Source organism: Fundulus heteroclitus, unplaced genomic scaffold (assembly GCF_011125445.2).
Source record: "Fundulus heteroclitus isolate FHET01 unplaced genomic scaffold, MU-UCD_Fhet_4.1 scaffold_45, whole genome shotgun sequence".
Classification (NCBI taxonomy): domain Eukaryota; kingdom Metazoa; phylum Chordata; class Actinopteri; order Cyprinodontiformes; family Fundulidae; genus Fundulus; species Fundulus heteroclitus.
The window spans coordinates 1,174,881-1,195,570 of record NW_023396868.1 but is presented as its reverse complement, the minus strand read 5'-3'; the positions used below and the strand labels follow the sequence as shown (position 1 = coordinate 1,195,570).

General features: G+C 43.6%; 1 protein-coding gene across 7 annotated transcripts in view; it reads left to right on the top strand.

Annotated features, from left to right (window-relative positions):
- Positions 1 to 1,344: 1,344 nt before the first annotated feature.
- Positions 1,345 to 20,690, top strand: part of arhgap39 (Rho GTPase activating protein 39) — a 283,987-nt gene continuing 264,641 nt past the window's right edge. For all 7 annotated transcript variants that reach the window (XR_004929431.1, XM_036131648.1, XM_036131649.1 and 4 more), the window contains exons 1-2: positions 1,345 to 1,472; positions 12,628 to 13,035. Coding sequence is in view for 6 of the 7 variants with exons in the window: in XM_036131648.1 (XP_035987541.1) it covers positions 1,462 to 1,472; positions 12,628 to 13,035 (419 nt within the window). In the remaining variant the exon portion in view is untranslated. The remainder of the gene's footprint in view (positions 1,473 to 12,627; positions 13,036 to 20,690) is intronic.

Genomic DNA, 20,690 nt, shown 5'->3' with positions numbered 1-20,690 from the left:
GTGTTTTCACTGTGTATATAGGCAGGGCTACACAGAGCTACCAAACTGAACTTGATACACTAAGCTAATTTGTGTACAACAAAACTGGTCTTCAATGGTGGAATGACAGAAGTTATTGAGTTAGTCGACGATTTAGTTGCAGTGCCATTTTCAAGCCAAACTTTTCAAGAAAATCTAGTCATCGTATGGAGAGGTCAGCCGACCCCCGTGCTAAGCAAATGTGTCTCAACCGGCAAAGGGGTTTGTCTGCCACTTTCAAATGGCTGACTATGAGAGGTACAGATGTCTCACAGGCTCCAATAGAAACTCCAAACCGTACTACTGGGAGTCCCTAGTATTTGCAAGTAATCCATTTGGCGTTTGAAGCCACACTGACTTTGCAAATTTGAGTTGTTTAACCAAGGCAGCAACAATACAGCAAAGCACAGCTGGACACTTCCAAGCAACTGTGTTTTTGAAAACCTTTGGGGACACCCGCATGGATCTACAGCTAGAGAGCAACAGAGCTGCACAATAAAAGGGTAAAGAAAAATAGGGAAATATTGAAAAGACTAATTGATTGTCGAGCAGTCAGTGAGTGAGTCAATGAGTAATAGGCCAACAAAACTTTTTATTTATCTTATATTTATATGTATGTTTAATATTTTGTTGTATTAATATTAAATAGTGTTGATATTAACAAAATGGCAATTATGTGCCAAAAAATTTAGACTACTTTGGGTGCGACAATGCACTGTTTTGTGAACAAACTTGTTAAAGCTCACATACTTTGTTTTGGTGTACTTAATAAAACTTTGTAGACTAATCCCATATTGACACTTTGACAGTTTCAAAGCAGTCTTAAATTGGGTAGTTTAATACTCTTAATAATGCAAATCTATTGTCATGCGGTGAGATGCATGACGGAGGGACTGAATTATCGTGATAGAAGCACAAATATACGAGCCCTAAATAAAAGCTGGTAATTAATCTTTACCTTAATTAAAACATTTAGTTCTTTTAAAAGCTTTTTAATATGGTTTAATCAATTCCATAGCAGTCAACATAGCAAGAAAAACTTTATGTATGGCCAAATTTGTTTTATTTTCTGTAAGAAATGTAAGACCTGATTATAATTTCTATAATGGGGTCTTACATTTCTAATGTGATTATTATTTGTGTCTCAGATGCTAAGGTAAAGCAGTAAAATTAAGATATTTTTTACAGATTAACTGAATTTTAATTATGCAAAAAGTAAAATATAAAGACAAAATGAAAAAGTATTCTAACACTCTCTTGTCATTGCTCTGAAATTGGTCTATTGGAGAAGCTTTTACTTTGAAAGTAACAGTTGGATATTGCGTAGTTACCACCGTTGCCTTTATACTCGTCTGGGAGAAGTGACTGCGGCTACCGCAATTTCAGCATCATGGAGGGCGTTTTGTGCTTTCTTGCTGATTAATTTTAGAACCCCGTGGGAAAATGGCAGAGAGGTGAGTGTGACCGCGCGATCAAAAGGAAGCCCGCGGCCTGGGCATCACTTAGCCGCGGCTCGCGGCAGTCTCTAGTTCTTAATTGCTTCTGCAAGGTGACGCTTTGGTTTTAAACGAAGAAAAACGAACGTATTGGTTAAGTCGGGCCTGCTGTAGTTGGTTCTGGGCTTTCATGCATCTGGAAAACTGGGTGATGATAATGTGGCACCTGTCTGTACTAATCGCACAATTGGAGGCTGTGCCTGCGTCTCTTACTTGATGCTAGCAGCAGTTGAGTCGAGCATCCTGGCTCATTGAAGGCTGATGCTGCTGGTCACATTAATCAGGTCCTCATCGCAGCATCCCTCTTTAATCATGACGGAGGAGCGTTTCCCCCATGGAGGATGGCTGTGAATAAAGCAGCAACTTGAAACTGCTAATTGGATGTCAGGAGTCTGGGTAAATTCGTGTCCACACAGAAGCGGTGTGTGTGTGTTTTTTTTTTTTACACGTATTCTCGTCATCATAATGTGTAAACCATTTGAATCACCATTTCTGGACCGGTGTAGCATCATGAAGGAATGTTGTAAAGTTATCTGCAATACTGGGGGTGCAGACAGCTGACAAACGGAAATCACGTCGTGTGCTTATAATCATGGACACCTGAAACAGTCAGATGGCTCAGATCTTTGTTTCAAGTGCTGTTTCCCTAGAAGCATTGCTTTAAGTGTGTGTGTGTGTGTGTGTGTGTGTTTCCCCCTCTTATTTGTTGCAACTGTTTTCAAAACATTTATATTGAGAAGTTATTTTGGAAATAAAGAAAAACATGCTGGCAAATCCTGTATTATTATTAATTTCCACATGGAGGCCACCACACAGCATTTGTGCTCAGAGCCCCAAATTGCTAGCACTGCCCTGACATGTCCCTGGTCTTACCGAGCCATTTGTGAAGCAGCAGGTTCGCTGTTGGATGCGCTAAGGCCAGTTGAGTCTGACCTCCGTGTTCTTGTTTAGTGAAGAGCTGTTCAACGTTATAATTCAACTCTGCTCCAGTTCAGGTCCTCTTGGAGCCAGGTAAAATTTGCAGCCGGGATCACTGTTTTTAGGTGTGCTGTGTGGGTTCTGGACCATTGTTCAAATGCAAGCATGTTTGTTAGAGTGCTGAACTGGAAGTCCCTGGCTTAATGCACTAATTTTTCCTTGATGTCTCCATATACATCACTACTCTTAAGTGCAATACGTCGGGTGAAGAACTGGAGGGATCATGGAGGATCTTGTGTATGATTTTGTTCGGAAAAGTGTCATAAATTATCTGACCACATTCTAGCTTTCCTCTTGTACCACTTGATATTATGTATGTTTGCAGGTTTTAGAAAAAAATATTAATTTACTTTTCAACAACGCAATAAAGAATGTAAACTTGTGCATTTACTGTACATTTACTATTTAGATAATGCACATGATCAAAACCTCCTAAAACCTTGAACCTTAAACAACTGTTATAAGAGATGACTTCTATTGGGCTCTTCTGGATGGAAATTAGTGATGGTGAGATGAAGCCTCATGAGGCATTGAACCACTTGAGCCAACTGGTTCGAGAAAGGGTTAATTTCTTGGAGCTTCATGTGATCACGAAACCACCTACTGGCCAGGTGTATAATCACAGCCAGCTGTATCTTAACACGTGTGATGTATTGATTTTTTGTCTATTATAGCTCTTGGGAATGACTTCACAAAAGGTGTAGGATGAAATCATTTGTCTACATAAATTATGTATACACATATGTGTATAATAAAATATTGTTTGAATGTATTCTCTGTGTGTAATTATTCCCAAAACAGTAGTGTCATATGATATGGCATGGTGTGTAATAATCAGACCTCTCAACTTTGATCAAAAGTTACGAGTGAGATTATGCAAATTTTGGGGGCTGGGGTTATGGTCAACAATTTCCTCTCAGCAGCAACACTGAAGCACACAGAGGTTCACGCTGCGTCTTTACGCACGATCCAGCTGCTGATGTCTTCCTCCTTTCAGATCAATGCACTTCTAGACTGTTACAGTTTATAACCATTCTCATCACCTTTCACAGCGACAGGTTTCTCAGTCAGTCGCCGCGCTGATCAGACAAATCTCTATTGCTCTCGTCAGTGCGGCGGTGCGGTGGGCGGATTTTACCCTCGTTGGTGCGCTGCGTGCAAGGGATAAACAGTGGGGAAAATGCATAACAATACTGTAAAGGGCTTTTATAAAGGGAACAGGGGTACTGACAGATCTGAGATGAAGCCCCTGATGTTACAAGTTCTTTAAAATGACCCTTAAAAGTGCGCAACTTAATTAAAGCGCGAGGCACCCCACCGAAGCGCAACTGATTCTATGTTTAAAAAAAAAGAGCAGGAAACACAGCTAGTAACTCTCCTATTGGCTTTAACTGGCACACGTTGCTACTGATGTGAAGACATTAAATGTAGTGATTCACGTTTTGAATGGTGAACGGTGATAAAAGCACCTGCTCCGAGGGAAAGGAGGGGGGAAGAGGGGGAGGAGCAAGCGCTGAGGCACAGAAATACGGTGCATGTATTTAAAAAATGCAGACGTGGTACAGCCGGGCAGCGAGGCCTCGGACGTCATCGTTTTCGGCACCTCCCCTGAATGAAGCAAGCCTCGATACGCGCTTTACGAAAACGCCCCCTCCATTACTCGACACACGCCTCGAAGCCTAGGCACATCACGTAACATCAGTAATGGAAATCCAGTTTTCTTTATTGGATTTCTTGTAATGACTTGAAACAGAGTACCCAAGATTTAGCCAGACAAGATCAGATGTTGTTGAGAAAACTGTTCATTGAGGTGAAAACTGCTGCAGGTTGAATCTGAACCACAGTCTGATCAGGACAGCTTAAATGATCTTACTCAGTGCTCGTTTCGACCAACGAGCACTGGCAGGTGCTCGTTGGTCGAAAAACAGGCTAAGGGTCAGAAGATACCAGAGTCAGGCAGGATGATCAGGTGGAATAACCAGAGTCCGAAATCCGAGAGTCAGAGCCAGGTGATCGGCAATCCAGAGACAGTCTAAAGCAGAATCCGTGGGCACAATACACGTCAGGGCACAGAAACAGGTCAGAAATTCAGACAGCATAATGATCAGGTCCGACAGGCTTGGCAGGCTCAGAGGGTCAGAAGACAGAAACAGGTCTGGAAACAGGCAAGCAGGTAGACAGGATTCAGGACTCTGGATTTAACTCACCGATGGCTCGTAATAATCTGGCACTAGTGACTGGTCTGAGAGCTGGTTTTATAGTCAGTGGTGCAAGAGGATCTGATGAGAACGGGGCGGAGCTGTACAGGTGTGTCAGATGGTGAGTCAGAGCAGCACTAGTGCCAAGATCATAGCATTAATGGGATTTCAAATCAAATTGAATCAGTTTATAGTGACAATTTAAAACACACCATCTCAAGGCACTTAACAGAACCAATTTAATCAAACCTAGAGTAACAAATTTACACAAATATGAAACGTGCGTTACTCTAAAAAGAGAAAAATACAACCTTTTATTTAAGTACATTGCTTTGGTGGTAAAAATAAAATCACACATTTAGAAAATAAACATGTGATTCCATCTCATGCTACCACTAGAGAGAAAGCACCACCAGCAGGGGCGGATCCAGCATTTTTCAAAGGGGGGTGCGCACGTAAGGGTCATGTCAAGACAATGTGAGGCTAAGCTCTTAGTAGTAACGATTTTATGGGATTCTTCATAAATAAAATTGATGCAATTAAAAATAAAATAATTGGCATCCTCCCAAACATGATTACCTCATCCTCAGTAAGTAAGGCAGCATTGGAGGAATCTTTAGAACCTGCACAGTGTTTGAACTGTTTAGAAGCAGTAGAGCTTTCTGAGCTATCTAAAATCTTAGCTTCATCTAAACCTTCTACCTGTATGTTAGACCCAATCCCAACCAAGTTGTTTAAGGAGGTATTCCCTTTGATCAGTGGTGCTATTTTAGACATGATTAATCTATCCTTAGTAAATGGATATGTACCACAGGTTTTTAAAGTAGCTGTTATTAAACCTTTACTTAAAGGCATACTATGCAACATTTTTCAGTTAAATAATGTATTCCATACCGTTTTGAATGATTAAATGAGTCATTTCAGGTCGAACAAAGGTTTTCTCGGCCGCCCTGGGGGTCTGTGGGGGAAATACTGCACTTGCAATTGCAAGAGCCCTCGGCCCGCACCCACAGAAGTCTCGCTTTACGGCGAGAACTCCATGTGTTTTTGCCCTGCCATTCAGTATATGCACGCGCGAAAGCAACAACAAAAAAACGCGTGTTAACGTCAAATAAACATGCAAGCATATCGAGTTTAATTATTATTATTATTATTATTATTATTATTATTTGTTTTTTTTTAATGTTTGGCGAGACGCTACTGCGGCGGCGGCGAGGCAGCGGCTTGGCGAGACGGCGGCCGCGGCTTGGCGAGGCGGTGGCGGTAGCGTCTCGCCAACATAAAAAAAATAAATAAAATAAAAATAAAAATAAAACTGGCGAGGCGGCGGCGGAGGTGGTGGCGGCCGCCGCCTCGCCAAGATAGCGCTGCGGGAAGCTTGATGTTCATACCTTCACTGTGTTAGTCATTGTTTGTACTGCTGTTTTTTCCACTTTTCGTTGTGTTCGCCTGTCTGCTAAGCTCAAAACAACCGCGCCTGGCTTGATGGAGAAACCAGAACAGTTGAGCATCTTTATGACAGTGCACTTTTACTTTCGCCCTCTGGGGGGAGCCTTGCTGGAAAATCAACCCCGGTTGCATAGTATACCTTTACTTAAGAAACCTTCTCTTGATCAAGATGAGCTTGTAAACCACAGACCTATATCTAATCTTCTTTTCTTATCTAAAATTCTTGAGAAAGTAGTTGCTAATCAACTTTGTGAACATTTACAAAGCAATGACCTACTTGAGGAGTTTCAGTCAGACTTCAGAGCTCATCATAGCACTGAAACAGCTCTGGTGAAGGTCACTAATGATATTCTCATGGCCTCAGATAATGGACTTGTGTCTGTACTTGTCCTGTTAGATCTCAGTGCTGCATTTGATACAGTTGATCACAATATTCTCCTACAAAGACTTGAACATACTGTTGGGATTAAGAGGAAAGCATTAGGCTGGTTTAAATCTTATCTGTCGGACAGATACCAGTTTGTTTATGTTAATAATAAATCTTCCTCAAACTCTAGGGTCACCTATGGAGTACCATAGGGTTCAGTTCTTGGACCAATTCTCTTTACTATATATATGCTTCCGATTGGCAAAATTATCAGACAGCATGGGATTAATTTCCACTGTTATGCTGATGACACTCAGCTATATTTATCCATAAATCCTGATGAATCCAATCAATTACTTCGACTGCAGTCATGTCTTGATGACATCAAAAGCTGGATGACTTTAAATTTCCTGCATTTAAATTCTGACAAGACAGAAGTTGTAATCTTTGGACCGGAGTCCTCAAAAAATAAACTTCTTAAGGCAAGGCAAGGCAAGGCAAATTTATTTATATAGCACAATTCAGTACAGAGACAGTGCAAAGTGCTTTACATGATTAAAATATAGGAATAAAAGCAAGTAGGGATAGAATGTAGAAACAAAAAAAGAACATTAAAAACATTAAAAAAGGAACTCAGGCTTTCCGCACTTTTACAGTTTTCTGGAAGTTTATTCCAGATAAGTGGAGCATAGGAACTAAATGCTGCTTCTCCTTGTTTAGTTCTGGTTCTAGGTATGCAGAGTAGGCTGGAGCCAGAAGACCTGAGTGGTCTGGAGGGTTTATATGCTGATAACAAGTCTGTGATGTATTTAGGTGCTAAGCCATTTAGGGATTTATAGACTAACAGAAGGATTTTAAAGTCTATTCTCTGAGATACAGGGAGCCAGTGTAAGGACTTAACCAATCACTTAATCTGGGTGGCATTAACTTGGCCTCTGGTAATAAAGTAAAAAATCTTGGTGTTATTTCTGACCAAGACATGTCATTTAAATCCCATATTAAACAGGTTTCCAGAGTTTCCTTTTTTCACCTCCGGAATATCGCCAAGATTAGAAACATTCTGTCCAGGAGTGATGCTGAAAAACTAGTCCATGCATTTGTTACTTCAAGGCTGGACTATTGTAATTCTTTACTATCAGGAAGTCCACAAAATACAGTTTAAAGACTTCAGCTGATCCAAAATGCTGCATCACGAGTTCTGATTAAAATCAACAAGCGGGATCATATTTCTCCAATTATAGCTTCCCTTCATTGGCTTCCTGTTAAATCAAGAATAGAATTCTTCTTCTAACGTATAAAGCCCTTAATAATAAAGCTCCATCATATATCAGAGCTCTGATTACTCCGTATGTTCCTAACAGAGCACTTCGCTCTCAGACTGCAGGTCTGCTGGTGATTCCTAGAGTCTCTAAAAGTAGAATGGGAGGCAGATCCTTTAGTTATCAGGCTCCTCTCCTGTGGAACCAACTCCCAGTTTAGGTCCGTGAGGCAGACACCCTGTCTACTTTTAAGACTAATCCTAAAACCTTCCTTTTTGACAAAGCTTATAACTAGAGTGGCCCATGTTACTCTGAGCTACCTTTATAGTTTTACTGCTATAGGCTTAGGCTACTGGAGGACATCAGGATCTAATTTTCTCAATCTATAGAGTTCTACTGTTCTTCAATTATGCATTACGTGTTGTCATTTCTGCTTTAACTTTATGTTCTCTCTCTTTTATCTTCATAGTAGGTACACCTGGTCTGGCGTTCTGTTAACTGTGACATCATCCAAAGAAGACGGCTCACCCGCTATTACCATCTAATGTAGAACAGATTACTGGATCAATGTGTGCTTCGTCTGTCTTGTTGTGTCTCTGCTCTGTCTTCTGTAACCCCAGTCGGTCGAGGCAGATGACCGTTCATACTGACCCCGGTTCTGCCGGAGGTTTTCCTTCCCGTTAATGGGGAGTTTTTCTAGACATTGAGGGTTCTGGGTAGTTGCTTGGAGGGGGGGCGCTGGCACCAGCTTCCTTCCGGAGGGGGGGTGGGCTGTGCCGTGCACCCCCTTCGGTGCTCCCAGTTTTAAACACACCTGAGATCAACATGCAACAACACAACATCTGAGCGGGCGTAGGGAGGATCGGGGGTCTTTTGCACACCCCCGATCTCCGATCGTGGCACGGAGTCTGGGGCCTGGAGGAGGTGCGGGCCACTGGGTCTGGGGTCTTGGCGGGGGGCTGCTGCGGGTAGCCAGCGGCTTACCAGGTCTGGGGCTGACGCCTCTCCTCTCCCCAGGAAGGGATGGGGGGCAGGGGTGGCAAGGGTAAGGTCGGGGTGGGAGGGGGTTTATTAGGTATATAGAGGGTGAGGGGGGGCTCTGGTCGGGTGGCCCGTACGGGTCGTGTTGGCCCCCCCTCTTTGGGGGGCCTGATCCGGGGGGCGTCTGGTCCGGGGGCGGGGCTGGGGGTCGGGCACAGGCAGTCGTATTGTTGAATTGTGGTGACCCCCCCCCCCCACTTGGGATTTTTGGATGTGAATGCTATGTGGGAATGTGTGTACAGCGTCCTTTTTTTGTGTCTGTGTGTGGTGAGTGGGGCACAAGGGAGGGATGGTGTGAATGACTTTTTTTTTTTTCCAGGTCTGCTCCGTCTCCCAAGAACATCTCAAGTCTCCGATAGGTGCGGAGCCCATCCCCCCACGTCCTGCCCTCCTCCGCTGCGTTGGCGGGCGCCTTGGCCCTCTGGCGCATTGACGGTCCTCGGGTTTGGGGCGGGTTCCCGGGTGGGCGCCGGCCCATTCCCGGCGGTGGCTTTGCGGGGCCTGGCCCCCCGGGGGGCGGCTGGGGCCCCTGCCGCGGGGGCGGGGCGCCCCTGGGGTCTCTGGTCCCCAGGGCCCATAGCCAGGACCACTTCAGCGCGCCCGGCTCTTGGGGGCGTCGGCATTGCGGTGGCTGGGGGATTTCCTCGGGGTCGTCTTTCCTCTTTCCTCTCGGGGGGTTGCAGATTTCCTGTGAAGGCCCCTCTCGGGTCCACTGCTTTGGGGGCCCCTTTGGGAGTCCGGGGTTACGGGTCCCCTGACTCCTGCCTCTGTGCTCGGGGAAGGTGGGTCTTCGGTTCTCCACAACCACTATCGAACTATTTCCTTCTGGATAATTTTCACCTAAACTAGTGCACTCTCACAAACTCCCACAGGTGCTGGGTCCCAGGTATTAAATGTTCACTTATATACAGAAAGGCTATAATTTATTTATTTATTTTCTTTTACTTTCTTTTTTAGGTATCACATTACACATATCAGCTTAAATAATAATACATATGATTTAGCAATGGTATCAAGGTGTTACTCGATTGTATCTGTTGCTTTATCTCTGTTGGTTGTGCTGTTCTTTTTGTGTCTCTTTCCAGGTGATGGAGCAGACAGAGAACGTTTTATCTTTCTCTTCCTTTTATCTCTTCTTTCTTTCACCTCTTGTCTTTCTTTTTTTTCTCTTCTTGTTCTTCTTTTACTCTCCTACTTTCCCATTGTAGTGTCCATATAATTTGAAATTCTCCCTGCAGGAATCACAATAAAGCTATTTACATGCACAAATCAAGCGGAGCATTATGGCGAAAGCTGTTTGCTCCACTTGTGAAAGTAAAATCTGTCAAGCTCTATTTGGCATTAAGATATCAATTCTTATTGCCACATTGCTAGACAGGACACTGGGAAAAAAAAAAGAAAAAAAAAAGGGGGAGTTTTTCTTCCCACTGTCGCTTCATGCTTGCTCAGTATGAGGGATTGCAGCAAAGCCATGTACAATGCAGACGACTCTCCCTGTGGCTCTACACTTCTCCAGGAGTGAATGCTGCTTGTCGGGACTTTGATGCAATCAACTGGTTTCCTTATATAGGAAAATATTTGACCAATCTGTATAATCTGACCCAATCTGTATAATATGATTGAACTTGACTTTGTAAAGTGCCTTGAGATGACATGTTTCATGAATTGGCGCTATATAAATAAAATTTAATTGAATTGAATATTTACTAATATTGACTTCCATCCCACGGGATTCCCATGGGAATCACGTGACCTGCGGGATTCCCGAAAAAATATCAGCCTCTAATTCAGATCAGCATTCTGACTGGTCTGTTCCACAATAGTGAGATTACTTTTGGTCAAGCAAAACCTGTTGGTCAAATTTTAAGTTTAAACTTCAAACTGAAATCTGCCAGGGTTAAGAATCATTTTGGGCGTAATTTTATGGAACTGTGTGCTGGTACTCCTGGAATGTTTTGGGGTTTAATAAAATGACTTAGAAATTGTATATGTGAACAGCATTAGAAGTAAAACTTAAATTGTTCTGAGCCTTTACACTGAATCATTTTCCTCTGACAGTGTAATTTCAGTGTTCCTCTATTTTTTACTTACGCTGCAACGTCGCTGACACCCCCACCCATTTTAATAAGACAAAAACACCAAAATAATCCTTTGTGAACAATTTTTTTTTTAACCTACCGGGCGGGTCTTCCTCTCTGCTGAGGCGCGGTCTGTGTCCGACTCCGCTTTCTGCTGTTACACAAACATGTCTGGAGACATGTTTGTGTATCAGATCTGGCAATCTGATACCATTAACCATCAACTTACTCTTAAAGCGATCTTGTGATACGTTATCTGAAGAAGAAAAATACGTCGAGAACTGGTCAGTTTCCGCTATGTGTTCGCATTCTACCTTCCAGTCTGGTGCGCATTCGTGAAAAACCTGGATGAAAACAATAGCAGTGAACTGGTCTATACAGCAACCATATCTACTGAAAGTTTACACTGCATCTCCAAGTGCCCAAAGTTTTCCTACTTCAGAATCATTCCAACATCCTAAAAAGTGTCTTAAGTTTTCCTGATTGTGTTCTCTCAGGACATCTGTTGACAGCTTTACCTTTTTGCTTTTTTTTTTGTTGTTGCTTTTTTTTTAAAGTTCAAAAACCTAATTTAGGTAACAAGTGAGTTTGATTGTGATATTTTGCTATAATATCCTTGTGAGGCAGATTTCTTAAGGTGTGAGTTATTTTAAAAAATTATTTCTATTTTCTGATAACAAAATTCAATATGCGCCTAGATGTCCACGTTCAAAAACTTTATTGCTTCAGAGTTTGGTTACTCCCTGCTGAGCTATGTCTGTCTCTGCTTGTCAGTTTCCCTAACAGTGCAGTCCCATAACATATTAACATTTTTCTGGTGTTTTGACATGTTTTTTTTTACATAGATATAACTTACAATTTAACTTACCTAAATCATGACAGTATGCATTATTAATAAATAAATGATAAATCAATATTTTCCTTCATAGTCCAAAAGAGGAAAATGTGTCTTTATTTACTAAGCAAAGATAGTAAATATTTTTTTATTTTATTGCCATTAGGCCTTGACTCTGTCCTTTCACTGACTTGTTTAGCATGTATTTGATCTTGTTTCAGGAGTGTGGCCAATTCATCTATGAAGCCCTGAAACTACATTGTCAATACAGCTTAAATCAGAGTGCATCATAACATTCACATGCACGTCAACACCTCACTCTCAATTAAGCTTCCAATTCACAGCAGTAATGTATTGTTATCCAATAGGAATCACTTATTTTCTTTTGATCTCAGATAATCTGGCATCCTCCCATTAGAAATCAAGATTCAGCTTATATTTTAATGAGGTGATTGGGCAGAATTTCTGATATGCCTTCTTTCCAGTTATTTCTTAAATGGTCTCATAACTGGTTGTGTATGATGGGGTCAGTGCAAATAGGGTTACAAAGCATCACAGTCTGCTGCTAAAATATTCAACTACTCTACTAAAGGGAACAGTAGTGAAGGGACTGGAGCCCAGATTCGCCTTTTGAATTTGATGTGCAATGTCCCTCTAAAAGTTCTCAAGTTGGGGGACTCAGGGGCTGAAATGGTTTTGCACTGAAAGGTCACAGTCCTCACATTTAGAAAAGCTCTGAAATATCATTTACTAAGCATAAAAAATGGCACAAAACAAAGAAATTAAGCAGTTGTGTAGCAACATAAGTCATATAGCAAATTGACTTTTGTTTTAGATGGAAGTGGCACACTTTTAGTTTTTCTGAATGCTGATATACTAAGGTTTCTTTGTGAACTCTTCTTGTACAGGTTGGAGTGGGTGGAGATCATTGAACCTCGCACAAGGGAGCGCATGTACGCCAACCTACTGACAGGCGAATGTGTGTGGGATCCCCCACAGGGAGTTTGCATCAAGCGAACTGGTGAAAACCAATGGTGGGAACTGTTTGACCCCAACACTTCACGCTTCTATTACTACAATGCTTCCACCCAACGAACAGTGTGGCACAGGCCTCAAGATTGTGACATCATTCCTTTAGCTAAGCTTCAGACCCTGAAGCAGCACACAGATGCTTGTTCAACCGCTGGAGGAGAAGAGAGGGGTTCTGTGGACAACAGTACAGGACGGAACAGTAGAGTCAGCCGAGAAGGTAGCACCTCCTCCTTCCTTGATCAGGAGCTTTGTGAAAAACAGAGCAACAAAGATGACCAAGAGAGGTAAGGCTCCTTGCTAGCTACAAAGCAACTGTGCTAAACAGTAGGCAACAACATAATAAACAATCTCTGTAAAGCAATAGAACCCATCATGTGCTGTTCTTCCATCAGTGTTTCTCTGCAAGTTTGTGTTTGTCTAATACCTCATCTCGGTTTCCTCATAGAATCCCGGTTTTCCTTATAAACTCCACCATCAAACAGAGTATCACATGTCAGGCTGCTGTCTTTCAATCTTCTGTTCTCTAGTTCTGATATTAACATATGCATTTGTTGTGCAATTATACACTGTTTAAAGCTTTTTAATGTTTATTAAATAACCCTCTGTCTTTTAAGTATTATCTGGTGATGATCAGCTCTTAAGCTGATATCAAGACAATGGTTGAAAGGGATGAATTCGAGCACTAGCGATCTTTTAACAGCAAAACCTGCACACACATAGAATAAAGGAGGGACAACTTCTTTTCAAGTCCAAGAATTTAATAACAGAAATAAAATGAACATCCAGAGAACATCACTATGTAATGCTGTTTATCTGAATTAACACAATATTTCGATTAACAAATCCTCTCTACTAGGCTAGTGAAACTTAACTAAACTACTAAGCAAAATGAAGATAAAAAGAAGCTACGCTAAGGAACTATTTACATGCAAAAACAAACAAAAGACAAAACAAAAGTGGTTGATCATAATTAGAATACTTCAGTGAATCCTGGTTCACTGCAGATCTGATTCCAAAAGCGAGGAATGGAGTTAAAAACATTTGGCATTTGTTTCAATCCAATCACAATGCAAAGCCCAAGTCAACCAGAACATTATTATGAGTAAATAATATTCTAAAGACTGATTTGCCCAGTAAAATCATTTAAACCCTTATGACCGAGTTTGTTAATGCGATTCTTCCTCCGGGAGTTGTTAATTATGTTGTACTGGCCTAATCCTGCTTCGCTACTAAAGGCCCATTTTTATCCTGGATTAATATTTGACAATAAATAAGAAAACATTAATCAGAGGTAAAACATTGTAATATGAATATTTATTTATTAGAAATTAAATATGGAGACAGAGTATTACATTACCATTATAAGATGATTTCACAGCGCGATGTAGGAGTCTGTCTGTCTTACACAACTCTGAACACATCTTTTTAAGGGTAAGACACTCCCATGTTTTCTTAGGAGGAGGGAGAAATCTGTTTCGGACAAATGAACTCTCTTTCTGACCCACCCCCTCTATGGGCTATCCTACCCAGCAACAAGGGGGGAAACATACCTTAAGCCTGGGTTATTTTCTTAACAGCATCTGGGGTCGCTGTAGCAAATCGGTGGCTAAAAGGTTACAGCATAAAGTTATCAAAATTGCCTTTACACCAACATTAATTTTCCATATTAATGCGGGGATAAGGCTCATAGCACCATCGAAGGATCGCCGAGCAGAACGGTTAAACTTTATGCTTTAAAAACAAGTTCCTTTTGACATGTCTGGAACCGGATGTTAGCAGGATGATAGCATTTTGGCTAGCCGGCATTCAGCGCTAACAGATATAGGCTTTAGCTTTATTTTTAGTCATAATGAGTGGGCTGGATAACGCAAACATTAATGTCCCATCAATGTATGAAACCCTTGTGGAGGTAACCTTGTTATAACTAAAGAAAAACACACTCAAATGATATTAGCAATACCATGAAACGAAGGCTAGCGTGAGCTATGTCCGTTAGCCCTTTGTTCTAAAGCACCATGTGTACAACGGTTTACAAGACATTTCCAAATAAACCTTTTAACTTCTCCCTCAGCTCCCTGTCCAAACCTGTCTCTTGCCTCGTGTCAGTTCTGTCCACTTTGGCCATTCCAGGAAGGACGTAAAAGCAGGGAGAATTGTTGGTTTGTTGTTGGCAGGCTAGCGCTTAGCTCTCCAGCTATGAGCTAACCAACAGCGTGTGGAGGGAATGGAGGCCTGTAGGTCCTCCAGACAGCCTCTGACCCCCTTGCAGTCTTGATTGTGCAGGTTTTCCTCACATTCAAAATGGGTTCTGCTGCTGGAAAGCCAGCAGCATCTGGTGTCCGGACATGTTCTCCGGGCAAGTTTCCCCTAGGTGCTGGATGTATGTAGGTCAGGCCCGTGCAGGGCCCATGGTCCAAAATGGTTTCCTGGTCTGCTCCAGGACGAGGTGGTCTGTGCAGCTTGGAGTCTGAAGAACTCTGAAGTTGCAGTCTGTGGGAGCAAGGTGTTATAGCAGGCATCCTGCTGAGAGAGAGAGAGGTCGTCCCCGCTGGCTCTCTCTCCTCTGTGGCTGCGTCATCAGAATTCAATCTGCTTCAGTCAAACCATTTTGATGATGGCGGTAATATCACAACACATTATTGGAGATTTGAAAGCCACGCAGCCTTGAGCGTTTATAGTATTAGTAATAGAGCCAAATCATTTAGGCCAAAGCAACTTTTTCCTGTTTCTCTATATCCGCATTTTAAATAATAAAATTAATATGGGTGGGAGTTGTATCTTAGTGGTTAGAGCAGCTTGGTTAGAGCAGCTGAGGAGGCTGCAACAATCCGGTTCAAACCCCGAAGGCTACCACCATGGGTCTCTGAGTAAGGCCTTTAGTCCCAGATTGCTCCCTGGCACCACTCGGTGTCAGCAGCCAACTGCTCTTTATGGGACAGGTGTTTAACCTGACAAAATCTTCCTCTGTTGGACTATTAAGGAAAATATTATGATACATTTATTTATTAATAATACATACTGTCATGATTTAGTTTTTTTTTTTTTGCCTTTTTTTGTTGCTTTGGACTTGTCTCATCAGCCTGTCACCTCTTAGCCACCAGCCACTATCCAATCAGCTCAGCCACCAGTCAGTCAACTCCACCTGCTGCCAGTAATTACTGTCAACTCTGGTCACCTGTCTACCTGGTTACATATACCTGCTTCAGCCAACTAATCCCTGCCAGAAAGTCTCTTCTCATCCTGTCTGATCTCATCTCGTCTAGTGTGATGTGCTTTGACTCTAGCAGTTCTTGTGTGCTCAGGCAGCTGGACTCTTCTGTTCGCTTCACTGAAGAGAGTTGCCTGTGTCTGCATGCTGCAGTTCTGCCTTTTTCCCTGTGAGTCCCGGCCGCTTGCTCTCCCTTTTCTGGTCTGTCATTACCTGCATCCTCTGGACTCCTGCTCATCCCTGCACCATCTGTCATAACTCATCTGTCAAGTCTGGTTCTGCTTGCCTGCCACAGCTGTGACTAGTCATCCTCACAAAAAACCTTTTAAAAACGTAACTGTGTCCGGCTTAATATCAGGTACACCAGCGTCATCCATTATGACAAACAGAAAGACCGACCGACAGATAGATACTGGGATCATTTGTATCCAGCTTTTTTCATAATAAATCAATCAATAAGCATATACAGAGTTATCAGGGATGCAGAGTTTTGCCTGGGAACACTTCTGCAGATTATAAAAGAGGGTGTTGAATCATACGTCTTTCATCTCGAGGACAACCTGATTGGATTATGCAAATCATTGTTTCTCAGGTGAAGCTATGAGCCTCTACCTGACCACTGAAGAACAGGTCAGGTAGAGGTTTGTGCTATAACAAAACCAGCAAGTACTTGCAACATGGTTTGGGCAACATATTCACTTGCTGGTTACCCAAATGCTCTTTCTAAATTCTTGCTGTCTTAGAATTTTATTCAATTCATTTAAATTTTATTTATATAGTGCCAATTCAGAACACATGACATCTTAAGACACTTTACAAAGACAAATTGAACCAAATCATCATACAGAATATACATTATACAGAACTGTCTTGGCCATGGCCACTTTAACACCCGACAGGCCAGAAGATCAGTTCTACCACTGAGCTGTCATTCACTCCATGGGGAGCCATATAAAATCTGATATAAACACAAACTTTACAAAGTTGTCACGATTTGGGGTTTTGTTCGGACTGTTTAATTGATCATCTCCACTCCATGCTCCACTCCTCCCAGCCACCAATCACATTAATTGGTTCCATCTGCTACCACCACTAATCAGACTCAGTCGGATCACCTGTCACTCTCCCTATACTTCCCTCAGGCAAGTGACCAAGGCAAGGCAAGGTAAGGTAAGGCAAATTTATTTATATAGCATAATTCAGTACAGAGACAATGCAAAGTGCTTTACATGATTAAAATATAGGAATAAAAGCAAGTAGGGATAGAATGTAGAAACAAAAAAGAACATTAAAAACAGTAAAACAGTTTAACTAGAACATTCAAAGGCAATTTCAAACAAATGTGTTTTTAATCTCGATTTAAAGGAACTCAGGCTTTCCGCACTTTTACAATTTTCTGGAAGTTTGTTCCAGATAAGTGGAGCATAGGAACTGAATGCTGCTTCTCCTTGTTTAGTTCTGGTTCTAGGTATGCAGAGAACGCTGGAGCCAGAAGACCTGAGTGGTCTGGAGGGTTGATACACTGATAACAAGTCTGTGATGTATTTAGGTGCTAAGCCATTCAGGGATTTATAGACTAACTGAAGGATTTTAAAGTCTATTCTCTGAGATACAGGGAGCCAGTGTTAGGACTTTAGAACTGGGGTTATGTGCTCTACTTTCTTAGTCTTAGTGAGGACGCATGGATTAGTTTTTCCAGATCCTTCTGAGTCATTAGTCCTTTAATCCTGGAAATGTTCCTCAGGTGATAGAAAGCCGACCTTGTAATTGTCTTTAGATGCTTTTGAAGGTTCAGGTCTGAGTCCATCACTACACCCAGGTTTCGGGCCTGATCAGTGCTTCCTAGCTGAAGCGACTGGATCTGTGAGCTAACTTTTGATCTCTCCTCTATTGGTCCAAAGATTATTACTTCAGTTTTGTTTTTATTCAATTGAAGAAAGTTTTGACACATCCAGGCATTGATTTCTTCTAGGCATTTACTCAGTGCCTGAACTGGTTCATAGTCACCTGGTGACATGGTGATGTAAAGCTGTGTGTCGTCTGCTGTAATGATTCGGGAATGGACCCAGTGATCAACCGAGACAAGGTCAGTGGAGAGTAATATTGTTTAATGAAGAGAGTGGCTCAGTTTGACGGTTAGCAGCCTACGTCAGCGTGGGTAGGGGAACTGAGAGGTTGGAGCCGGCAGCTTGGGGTGTCGGCTCGAGAACGAAGCGCAGGGCCGGCGCTGACTGATCCGGGCCAGGGGGGCTTTGCGGCGATGACAGCCAAACGGGCCGAGCAGGGGCTTTCCGGGTTCGTGGTCCTGAGACTGTCCAAGGTCGGGTCCGATAGGGCAGAGATCCACTGACAATCCAGAAGGGGTTATCCAAGAGCGAGGTCGGGTTTCAGTCCGGGTTTCAAAAAACAGGAGGCAGACAGACAGGATCAGAAAGGGGAACAAGCAGGCTTGGTATTAAAGGGAAAAAGGCTTTGGAAACAGACTAGCAGACGAATGCTGGATTCCTCTAACCAGTGGGCTAAAACGAACTAGCACTGGACTATGGGGTCAGGTCTGCTTAAGTAGTGGGATAAGCAGGTGGAGCAGGTAACAGTTAATTGCAGAGGAGGTGGAGCAAGACAGGTGTGTGGAGTGAGTGAGCAGGTCAAACCAGCACACCGATCGTTACAGAACCCCCCCCCCCCAAGGGCGGATTCCAGACGCCCTTCTGGGCTGATCGGGATGTGTCCTGTGGAAATCCCGGATGAGGGTTTTGTCCAAAATGAATCGAGACGGGATCCATGAACGCTCCTCAGGTCCATAGCCCTCCCAGTCGACAAGGTATTGAACGCCTCGACCCCTCCTTCTGGACTTCAGGATGCGTCTAACAGTGTATGTGGGTCCTCCATCGATCATACGGGTAGGAGGAGGGGGTCTGGGGGTGGGCACCAGTCTAGAAATCCTAGCCGGTCTAACTCGCGAGACATGGAAGGTCGGATGAATCTTCATGGCCTGAGGCAGACGAAGCCGGACCGCCACCGGATTCACCACCTTGGAGATCGGGAAGGGCCCGATGAAACGCGGAGCTAGTTTCCTGTTCTCCGCCTTTAACGGCAGGTCCTTGGTGGAGAGCCAGACCTTGTCTCCGGGTCTATAATGCGGGGCTGGGATCCGCCGGCGATTAGCGGCCCGAGCCTGGACCTGGGAAGAGTGTAGAATAGCCCTTCTTGCCCTTCTCCAAGCCCGCTGGCACCTCAAGGCAGACAAACGAGCGGATGGAACTCTGGCATCCCTCTCCTCAACGGTGAAAACCGGAGGCTGGAAACCATATACTATATAGAAGGGAGATAGGCCTGTGGTGCATGAAGGGGTGGAATCTATGGCGTATTCCGTCCAAGGAAGGTTCTGGACCCACCTGGTGGGATCGGAACCGCAGAGGAGACGGAGCTTAGTCTCAACCTCCTGATTTAATCGCTCTGTTTGGCCATCGGTCTGGGGGTGAAACCCAGACGACAAACTGACAGAGATCCCCAACATGGAGCAAAACTCCTGCCAATAACGAGCAACAAACTGGGGACCTCTGTCAGACACAATATCAGTGGGGAGGCCATGTAAACGGAAAACCTCCCGGGCCAAGATGTTGCCCATCTCCTTTGCAGAGGGCAGTTTAGGCAGTGGAACTAAGTGTATCATCTTGGAAAACCGGTCCACAATGGTGAGGATGACCGAGTTCCCCTCAGAAACTGGCAGACCTGTGATGAAATCCATCGCGAGACAGGACCAGGGTCTAGAGGGAACGGGGAGAGGGCGGAGCAGACCGGATGGGGGTCGTCGGGAGGCTTTTGCCTGGTTACACTTAGGGCAGGCGTTCACAAACTCCCTGACATCCGCTGCCAGGGTCGGCCACCAGAACTGTGATTGAACGATTCTGATAGACTTGGTTATACCCGGGTGACAGTATAGGTGGGAGCTATGACAGAAATTAAGGACACTACTCCTCAAGGGGTCTAGCACGAAGAGCTTGTCCTTGGGACAGGCCTCAGGGATAGTTCCTCCCTCCAGGGACCTCCTGATCTCTTGCTCCAAGTCGAGCCTAGTGATGGCACAACGGACTGCGTCTGGCAAAATGAACTCCTGGGCCTCAACAGAACTCTCCTCTCCTGTTTCATAAATCCTGGATAGAGCGTCTGGCTTTACATTCTTGGTTCCAGGTCTGTAAGAAAGAGAGAAACTGAAGCGACTAAAAAAGAGAGCCCACCTGGCTTGTCTGGGGTTCAATCTCTTTGCGCTCCTGAGATACTCCAAATTCTTGTGGTCTGTCCACACCAGGAACGGCAGCTTAGAACCCTCCAACCAGTGCCTCCACTCCTCTAAGGCCAATTTGACTGCCAAGAGTTCCCGGTCACCCACGTCATAGTTCCTCTCTGCGTTGGATAATCGCCTGGAAAAAAAGGCACATGGGTGAACACGACCGTTCCCGGCATCTTGGCTGAGGACGGCCCCAACCCCAGAACTAGAGGCATCAACCTCGACAATGAACTGCTTCTCAGGGTCTGGGGAAATCAGAATCGGGGCTGACGTGAACAGGGACTTGAGGTGCAAGAAAGCCTCCTCCGCCTTTTCGTTCCAGACAAACCTGAATTTACTTGACGTGAGGGCGTGAAGAGGAGCGGCCATCTTGCTGTAGTTTCGAATGAACCGGCGATAAAAATTTGCAAATCCCAGAAACCTCTGGAGCTGCCTTCTATCGG